At 46.1% G+C, this 10,541-nt stretch overlaps 1 protein-coding gene across 1 annotated transcript; it reads right to left on the reverse strand.

Moving 5' to 3' along the window:
• Nucleotides 1-388: 388 nt before the first annotated feature.
• Lelp1 (late cornified envelope like proline rich 1) lies at nt 389-7,911 on the reverse strand. Its single transcript, XM_021195238.1, has 2 exons — nt 7,816-7,911; nt 389-1,156 (listed from the first exon to the last, which is right to left on the reverse strand). Exon 2 carries the CDS (start codon nt 1,133-1,135, stop codon nt 770-772), a length of 366 nt encoding a protein of 121 aa, XP_021050897.1. The 5' UTR covers nt 1,136-1,156; nt 7,816-7,911; the 3' UTR covers nt 389-769.
• Nucleotides 7,912-10,541: the final 2,630 nt, after the last annotated feature.

Genomic DNA, 10,541 nt, shown 5'->3' on the forward strand with positions numbered 1-10,541 from the left:
ACCATATTTAAGAATCACTCGGGCCGGGCGTGGTGGCGCACGCCTTTAATCCCAACACTCGGGAGGCAGAGGCAGGTGAACTTCTGAGTTCGAGGCCAGCCTGGTCTACAAAGTGAGTTCCAGGACAGCCAGGGCTATACAGAGGAACCCTGTCTCGAAAAATCACACACACACACACACACAAAAAAAAAAAAAAAAAAAAAAAAAAAAAGAATCACTCGGACGTTGCTCTAGCAGGGCTTGGCGTTCTCTGGAAAGACACTATCCCCTAAGTGGCAGGCAGAGCTGTGGGGTCCTCAGAGATCTCTCACTACCAGGGATTGCTTCCTGGCATAGGACTGCATAACAGGCACCACGAAATAAAGCATCTCCGGCAAGGCAACACAAGTCTTGCACAGCAGAGGAACACGTTTACTTGTCAGTTCATGGCTTCACTTCCAGCCCCACCATGTTGTAGGTGGTACTGGAGGCCAGTGGTGGCAACGTTGGTGTCATGCGTTGCCCTAGCAGGACTTGGCATTCTTTGGAAAGGAACCTTTCCCTAAGTGACGGACAGAGGCTGTAGGATCCTCAAAGGTCTCACTCTCATGGATTGCTTATTGGCAGAGTGCTGTGTAACAACCACCACCGAAGCAAATCCTCCAGGGTGGCAGAAGTGTTCCACAGCAGAGGAAGGTCTTTGTCACTTCATGGTTTCACTTCCAGGCCCACAAGTTGCCGGTGGTAATGGAGGCCAGTGGTGCTGAGGCTTGGGGTTGCCCATGGTGCCTCACTTTCGGGGTAGGCATGGAGAGGGGCACTTGGGAGGGCAAGGCTTGAAACATGCTTTTGGGGGGCATGGCGGTGGACAACATGCCAGGGTGCAGGAGCATTTGGGGGCACACAGAGGGGGACAGAGTGGGGAGGTGGGTGCGGAACAATGCGATTTACACACTAGGGGACATGGAGGACATGGAGGACATGGAGGACATGGAGGACAGTTTGATGGTGGGCACTTGTCTAGTGAACACTTTTCAGAGCAGCGTTGTAGCAGCTTGTTTAGACAGCTGGGCTGGCATTTGGTCTCGCACTTTTCACATCTGGTATCACAATTCTTGAGATCATTCTTAGGGTCACTGGACTTATCACTTGACATTTCTTCCTTGGATATGTAGGCCTGAGAAGAAATGGGAGACAGAGTGTCATTGAGGGACAACTTATGGGGCTTCTTCCTGCTGGCTCATCCTGTTTTCTCAAGAAGCTTTCCATGTGTTCAGTCTCTGGACAATCTCATTAAGAGCTGTCCTTGTCTGTGGACTTGGAGTATGTCTGGATGCCTGCACTCTGATTTTCTCTTACCTTGTTTCCATTATAGACTAAGCAGGTGTTCTTAGGGGCCTGGAGTGTCCCAACCATCATAAGACCCATAATTTCGGTGTTGGTATTTTTTGTAACCCCAAGTGTTTAATGTAACTCATGTAAGCTATTATTTCAAGGAGTCCATAATTTTGATTGCATTGCTAAGAGCTTCTGTGGTTCAGCAGAACCCTGACAGGCCACTTTTCTCCACTCTGGAGACAGGTGGTTTCTGAGTAGGCTTTGGAACTACAGATACAGCTATGAGTTGTTTCATAAGCCACCCAGCCTTGATAATTGTTTTTTCCCCCTCTGGTGGACTGAGGCAGCAAGGCACTTGAGACTTGTCTTAGATTCCTGAACCATTCTAGAACAACCTTCTCTCTTTCCCTCAGGAAGTCATCTGTTCTGCCACACAACTGGGGAAAGGGAAGAAATCAAGAGAGAAGAGATTAAGTGGGGGATCTAATTTCTTGAAGCATGAAATATTTCCAGACATGATTTACTTTTCTGGTTAGCTCTACCATGAGGTAGGTCTTTTCCTATGGAAAGTTTGATTTCAAGATTTCATTTTTAGTTTCTAACAACATTCACAGTTAGCTTTAGTTGGTACACATGAAGAGGTCAGCTCAGGGCCATTGGAAAATTCCACCAGACCCCTCCCCTTCTGGAAGAGACAGGTCAGAGCGCACATAGGCCAGAGGGAGAGACTGAGTGAGCCCCCACTATCTCATTCCCTAAAGACCAATCAGTTTAAAGGGCACCTTGTTCTGCCAATCATATTGTGCCCAGTTGCTGATGCTCTATTCCATCCCTGGACACAATTTTAAAAACTCGTGGAACAGGCCACAGGGGGTCATCACCTCTCCTTCGGGTCTGGGACAACCCCACTGCACTGGAACAATAAATTCTTCTTGCTTTTTGCATCGATTCCCCGCTCAGAGTGGTTCACTCAGGGAGTCCCAGGTAAGCTACGACTCGCCCGAGTCTTACATTTGGTGCGTTGGCAGGAACACACTGGAGTGGTGAATCAGAGGTCTTGAGCTTTTACTGCGGTTTCTGTTTGTCTTGCTCTTTGTCGAAGTCTGGGTTTGTGAGTCTGTTTGAACTTTTGATTGTAAGTGTTGAGGGTCAGAGAACCTATGGTGTCTGGTGCAGTGCAGTGTGGTAAAATGCAACAGATGTGCCTTAACTTGTGACCACGGGGAACTGTAGGATGATTCAACAACCCCCACCCCCACCCCAACCGAGGGAGCTGGGAAGGCGCTGCACCTTATGGAAACAGCAAGACAGTATCAGCAGGAACCATGTCTTGCTTTAACCTGGTTTAGGCTCCTGCCATATGGGCAGAGGCATCTAGTTTGGAGATGACTGAGCAAACTGTGTGTTGATTGTCTTTCTCTGTGTTCTTGGACCTAGATGCCTGCCCTTGGCAGGACTGAGTGGTCTATTTGTTGATTGTTTTTCTCTGTATTTGTTTGTTATCTTATTCTGTGTTCTTGGACTTAGACCGAGGACATTTTTGGACACTGGACAGACTGAAAGAAAATGTAGCTACTCTGTTTCTCCACATGACCCATTCACAGGGACTTTTGACTTGCAGGTGATCAAAACAATAGAGGAGAGTCTTTAGGCCAGGATCCTTCGGGCACCTGGACCAAGGTCCCTATATAGTTACCTAGAAGAATCGAGTGGAGGAACCCCCTCCTCCTTCATAGATAATAGCCCTTCTTTCCAAAGACCCACCCCACAGGTTTTGACCATTAGGAAGAAGGAAGCTCAGAAGGAAGGATCCAGACCTGAGAAACTTTTGGTACTCCAAGATCCTTCAACAGTGGACCTGTTACTCCAAGACCCTCCTCCTCCAAATCTCCCTTCCCTTGCCCTCATGGCCCCAACAGCTCTAGTACCTGTTCCAGGATCCTTAACCCATAGGAGTCCAGGGCTATTATACCTCCCTTTACTGGAGGGAGGAGAGAGAGGAGAACTGAGAGCCACCTCCTCTGATACTACAGTGGCTCTTCCACTAAGGGCACATGGGCCTCTGGAGAAGGGCAATCAGGCTATGTAATATTGACCCTTCTCTTTGACCAACTTGTACAACTGGAAGGTCCAACCCCAACCCCTCTTTTTCCAAAGGACCATTTAATCTCTGAGACTTTTATTTATAATGCAGGAGACAGAAACCAGAAAGAATCAACTGACCAGGCTGTTGTGGACAGCAGGCTTTCCCTGACTAGACCTGACTGGGACTTTAATATGGCAAAAGGTAAGGGGCTCCTAAAGGTCCACCACCAGACACCACTGGCAGGTCTCAATGGAGCTGCATGATGACCCACAAATTTGACCAAGGTTAAGCAGAGATCAGATGAGTTGCCCACAGCCTTTTGAGAGCAGCTCATGGAGGCATTCCGCCAATAAACACCCTATGACCCCAGCAGCAAAGAGCATAAAACTACTGTGACAATGGCTTTTATAGACCAGGCTAGTAGAGATTTCAGGAAAGTTTCAGAGGCTAGAAAGACAGGATAAGCTGTTGAGGGATTTAGTGCAGGTTGCTGAGAAAGTCTACTATTATAGAGAGACAGAGAAAGAGAAGGAGCAGAGAAACAGAGAGAGAGAGAGAGAGAGAGAGAGAGAGAGAGAGAGAGAGAGAGAGAGAGAGAGAGCGCCAAATAGTGAAATGTCTAACTTAGACGAATGTTAACAGTATAAAACNGCTGAGAAAGTCTACTATTATAGAGAGACAGAGAAGAAGAAGAGAGAGAGAAACAGAGAGAGAGAGAGAGAGAGAGAGAGAGAGAGAGAGAGAGAACAGGGAGGGAATCTACAGAGATTCCGGACTACAGTGGTTAGGGAAAGCAGAGAAGAGAGACTCCAACCAAAGAGAGACAGAACACCCCATGAAAAGGACCAGTATGCATACTACAAGGAGAGAGGTCACTGGGCCTGAGAGTGCCCTAACAAACAGAAGCCAGGAGCAGGAAGTCCCAGGCCTTGGGGAAAGCACCCCCAAAAGACAAAGGTCTTAGCCCTGCGTGAAGACAATGATTAGGGGAGACAGGGTTGTGACCCCCCCCCTCTTTGAACCCAGGGTAACTCTGAGAGTGGAGGGGAAACCCTCTGAATTCTTGATGTACACAAGGGTTCAACACCCTGTCCTCCAAGGTAATGGCCCCTTATTCAAAAAAAGGTCTTGGGTTCAAGAAGCCACTAGCACCAAAATGTATTCATGACTACCTGAAGAACAGTGGACCTAGGGATGGGCCAGGTATTCTCTTCATTTAGGGTCACCCCAGACTGTCCCTACCCTCTGTTTGGGTAAGACATATTCTCTAAAATGGGATCCCAGATATACACTTTCTGCCCGACAGACCACAACTAACCTGCTGAAAGCCAAGGCTACCTGGTTTACAGATGGGAGCAGTTTCCCCATGAAGGTCAGAGATGAGCAGGTGCTGCTGTGGTGAGAACAAATGCCATCTGGGCAGAACTTCTACCCCAGCACCTCCCCCCAGCATGCTGATGCAGAAAGTGGAGCTAGTTGCCCACACCAAGGCCTTGGAACTTGGAGCCAGCAAGAAAATCAACATCCACACGGATAGCAGGTATGCCTTTGCCACAGCCCACAATCCACAGGACTGTATGGCAATAGAGAGGACTGGTTACATCAAAGGAAACAAACTGGAAATCTTGGACCTCTTGGATGCCCTAATGAAGCTGACAACTCTGAGTATTATTCCCTCCCCAGGACATCAGAAGAGAAGAGACTCAGTGTCCCAGGGCAATAACCAGGCAGATAAAGTGGCTCAAGAAGTGGCTATGCAGGAGCCTATCCCGGTTATGGGCCTACAAGAAATACCTGCTGAGAAATTGGACTGGACGAAGGGATGCCTTCATTTAAAATATATAGAAGAAAAAAGGACTCAGATTGCTAGCGACCCTACTAACTATTACCAAGAGAAGGAAGGACAATGGCACACATAAGAAGGGAGAACTACACTCCTCAGAATGCAAGCAAAAGGCCTACTAGGCCGAATACACAGATGGACCCATTTAGTGGATAAAAAGCTTGACCAAGCAGTTAAGGGATCACATATGTATGTATGTATGTATGTATGTATGTATGTATGTATGTATGTATGTATATAGGACTCAGGTTTTGGGTCAGAAAGATTGTAGAACAGTGTAAGGTAGACCAGCAAGTGAATGCTTATGCAGTCAAGAGTAAACAGGGCAAAAGACCTAGGGGAAAAGGGTCTGGAGTATATTGTTAGGTAGATTTTACAGAAGGTAAGCCAGAAAAATATGGTTACAAATACCTTCTAGTGTTTGTAGATACTTTCTCTGGGAGGCTTTCCTTACCAAGCAGGAAACAGCTACCATGATAGCTAAGGTAGCTAAGAAGATATTAGATGAAATTTTCCAGTGGTTCAGAGTGCCAAAGGTAATTAGATTGGACAATGGTCCTGCTTTTGTCTCTAAGGTAAGTCAGGGATTGGCAGAGATTTTGGGGACTAACTGGAAGCCCCATTGTGTGCACCATAGGTAGAGAAAATAAACAGAACCCTACAAGAGACCTTGACTAAATTGACCTTGGAGGCTGACTTGGACTAGTCGGTGCCACTCCACTTGGCCCTGAACACCCCCTGCCATTTTAACCTGACCCCTTTTGAAATCCTACATGGGAAACCCACTCCTTTGATTCTGTCTCTTGATCCCCCCAGAGCGACTTTTCAGGGTGACAAAGATCTTATGGCTTGATTGCAAGCTTTTCAGATCAGCCACTTGGAATTGTGGCCTAAACTTAGTGCCATGTATAAGGCAACTACCCCAGAGGTTCCACACAAGTACCAAGTTAGAGACTGGGTATATGTTAAGAGATATTGGGCTGAACACTTGGAAGCAAAGTGGAGAGGGCTGTACCTGGTTTTGTTGACCACCCAGACCTCCATTAAAGTGGATGGAGTAACTACCTGGGTTCACATAAGATCAGCACCTGTGCCTGACGCCAACTAGATAGCAGCCAGACACCCAAGCGACGCCCTTCTGCAAGTCCAGAGAAACCACGAGACGGCTATGGTATATCTTCCAGCGCTTGAGCCTTGGCAGCCTCCACAACCCTACTAGGGTGACTTGGGAGGTGCTCTTGCCACTGGTGACATGGCTTGGTCCACTACCTACACTGTATCTGGTGTCTGGACCCTGACTTTGATCTCTGTGTTTTAGCAGTGGGCCTTGACTTCTGGGGTGTTGCTGCCCTAGAGACACAGGGGGAGGGATTGCCTGAATATGAGCGATGAGGGACTTGTAAATCTAAATGATGTCCCAAAAGTGGGTAGGGCTTAGGGTACAGACACTCAAAGTTGAAAAGTGTCCTTTGAGAAACCCTAAAGTGTGCCCTTGAGATGGGAGAAGCTAGTAGCAGGCCCATCAGTGTTAGGGGGGCAACCATTTCTTTTTTGCTACCAGGGGATGGGAAACATCAGGAAAAACATACTGAAGACTTCTGTGGGGTAGTTAAAGATTCAATGGGCAAAGTGAGAGAAGGATTAGCCAAGTGAAGGAGAGAGAAAGAACAGAGTCAGGGCTGGTTCCAGCCTTGGTTTAAGTCCTGCTCTTGGACTTAACCCTCATAGCCACCTTGTTAGGACCCCTAACTATTCTCCTACTATTGTTGACTTTTGGCCCCTACATTTTGAACCACTTGGTTGCTTTTGTGAAGGAATGCATAGGTGAATAAATACAGCTAATGATCTTAGAAGATTCAAAGAACTAGATACAGAAGACCAGCAATAACTTCAGGATTGAAGTTTGCACAAAGAAAAGGGGGAAATGAAGAGGTCAGCTCAGAACCATTAGAAAATTCCACCAGACACCCCCCCCCCCCTTTCCTGGAAGAGACAGGTCAGAGAGCACATAGACCAGAAGGGAGAGGCTGATTAAGCCCCTACTACCTCATTCCCTAAAGACCAATCAGTTTAAAGGGTGCACTGTTCTGCCAATCATATTGTGACTAGTTGCTATTGCTCTATTCTGCCCCTGGAAACCATATAAAAACTCGAGGAATGGGCCACCCGGATTTGTCACTTCTCCTTTGGGTGTGGGAGGACCCCAGTGCACTGGAACAATAAATTCCTCTTGCTTTCTGTATCGATTCCAAGCTCCATGTGGTTCACTTAGGGGGGGTCCCCGGTAAGCTAAGGCTCACTAGAATCTTACACATGTTTGATTTTATTTGATAAAAAGTATAATTTATGAAACGTAGTTTAAAAATTGATATGATTCTCTGGGGAGGCAGCTCTTTAAATGAAACTCTAAAATGGGTAATGCTCACTCTAGTCCTTGTTTTTCAAAATAACAAGAAACTTTAACAAAACAAAACCTTCCCAGCTCTACTCAGTACTGGGGTTGATGCACCCATTCTTAGGACAGAAGATGCACAAGAACAACCATCATCATTGTTCAGATGCAACTCACCCCTTCCTGTTGGTAGTGACACTGACAAGCAGTCGACTGAGGTGGATGGTAAGGCTGTGCTTGGGAAGGTGGACTTTCCCTCTCGTTCCTCTGCTGCGCTCTGGGAAGCTGGGAGTGGGTTGGGGGTCAGCTCCATTTATGACATCATTACAGCATCATGAGTAGTGAATGTTGTTGACTCCAGGACTTCTAACTCAAGTCCTGGACATGAGAATCTAGCTATGATTACTCAGCTCTCTGTCTATACTTTCCTGGTCCCTTAAAATAGATGCTGAAAGAATCAGGCTACTGTGAAGAATCCTGAGTGCTGAGGGCAGAAGGCTCATTGCTGCTAGGAATGGAAAAGCTGGCTGTCTGCCTGTGGTCTGTTCCCTCCTTAGATTCTCAGTCATTTCCCCTGCATCATCTGGAAAGTTTGTGGGATCATTCACTCACTTCCACTCTTTTTTTTACCCTGATTTTATTAATATGAGGTTTTGAAATCTCTTTTATCATCTCATACTTGCTAGCCCAAGTCCAAAGATTATTTTAGCAGATTTTCCCAATGTGTCTGTATGAATTCTCTTTCTCTTGCTCTGTCTCTGTCTTTCTCTCTGTCTCTCTATCATGTGTGTGTGTGTGTGTGTGTGTGTGTGTGTTACTGATGGGAGATGAGTGATTGTTTTTGCCCTCAGGGAGTAGTTACCTGTTGATATCTAAGGTTAATGCTCTTCATTATAAGCAGTGAACCTAACATTCCTGACTACTACTGATCAGTCGAATTACTGGCATATCATGCTGTGTATGGAAAAACCTCTCATTTTTTTCTGGCTTTGTCATAGGCCTAATCAGGGAAGTTTATAGCTGGAACTGAGGTGCATTTGAGTGGCATAGGAGAAAGCTGGGAGGACAAAGTAGTAACTGAATTTGTCAGAGACAGGGCAAGAACCCAGTCCCAGAAGCTCATCCTGCCAGGCACAAGAGGCTGTTTTTAAATTTTATTTTTTAATCTCTTTTATGTGCCTGAGTGTTTTACCTCCATGTATCTGTGTGCACGGCATGCATATCTAGAGTCCAAAGAGGCTAGAAGAGGGCATCAGAATACCAGGAACTATAACTACAGAGGCTGTAAACTGCCATGTGGTTGCTGGAACTGAACCCAGGTATTCTGCAAGAGCAACCAGTGCTCTTAACTACTGAACCCTCTCTTAAGCCCCACAAGTGACTCTCTGATAAAACCTTGGTGTCGTCATACCTCATGAATCAAAACCCTGACAATAGAGTGTGGGGCGCGTTTATTAGTCGGGTGGTGAAGTGTAAGTGAGACCATTTTACTTGAAAAGGCTTATAAAGGTGTACACGACTGAAGGAAGGCTGAGCTGGCAGCATACAGTGCAGATGAAACATCACCACAGAGGTCAATTTCTGTGGAGACATTAAGAAGAAAGTGGAGACGACTCAGGTCTCAAGAGGAGAGTGCTATAACTCTTGAACTGAAGAAAGGCGTGTCTGCACTAGAAGGATGGGGTTTTTGAGTCTAAAAATGCTGAGAATGGTTACAGGGGCACCTCTTCAATGATCACTGGAAACCTAGCTTAGATTGTGCCATCGAGCTGACCTGAGACTGAATTTATTTTAAGCCAAGAGTCTTCAACATGACCTGGTTCAGAGACAGGATTGAAGGAGAGGAAAGAAAGGGGATGGGGAGAAGAGAGAATCGTAATTCAGAAAGAATGAATAAGTCATAAACAATTAATCCAAACATGCCTAACGAGAAGACAGTTTGGGGGTATTTAACTGCTTGGGATGAATGGTATTAGAGACATAATCTCAGTGCAAAACACTCATTTTCTTTTCTCTATAATTTGTTATGAATTCTATTTCTCCAAAGCTGTTCCCATGTCTATTTGGAGAAGCCAAGCTTTATCCGCTGTTCAGTTCTAGGTGCAGCTACCAATCTGGATATGGAGAAGGCAAGTCATTTTCAACATCAGTGTCAAAGCTGTGGTGATTTTTACTAGCCACAGTCATCTTCCACTTTGGTCCTTTCCTCCCTCCAGTATAGTTCAAGAATATTATCTAGTGAGCTTAAAACAAAGTACATTCTACTCATCTTATCAGCCTTTGAAACCCTCCTCCCTTTTTAAACCTGAGCACTTAAGGCTGAGCACACAAATACACTTAAATACAAGGTCTCAGGTCAGCTCAGCTCCATTGGTGTTACGTTTGGAATCCCTGCTACCAGGCTCCCACTGGGCTTCAGTTTCATGGGCATCTGGCTAGCAGCAGTTACTAATAGGATGACACACAGCGTGCTTCTTAGGTAAAGGGGTCTCAGGAGAACGGCTGCAGGGGATGATGAGTAAGTGCCAAAGTCTAGTCGAGATCAGTGGTTAAGAGCTAGGTGGGGCCTTGGTGTCAGATTCCTAGGTTCAAATCCTGCTTTCATCCTTTACATCCCTAATGCATCACCCCTAGTCATATACTTATCCAGTCTACATCTCCATTCTATTACGCACAACATGATGCAGTTGTAGCACTTGTTTAGGATAACACGTAAGTTACATTGAGTGCCAGTCTTATTACCTACACTCTCACCATTGGACAGCTTCACTGTTTTCAGGGTTGTAAAGATCAGAGAAACATCAAGAGAAGTCAGTCAGTATTCTGTATATTTTTTCCCAGTGTGCTTCCTGGGTTCTTCTGGATCTCCCTTTATGTCCCTCCCTCCCTCCCTCCCTCCCTCC

Source organism: Mus pahari, chromosome 4 (genome assembly GCF_900095145.1).
Source record: "Mus pahari chromosome 4, PAHARI_EIJ_v1.1, whole genome shotgun sequence".
NCBI classification, from domain to species: Eukaryota; Metazoa; Chordata; class Mammalia; order Rodentia; family Muridae; genus Mus; species Mus pahari.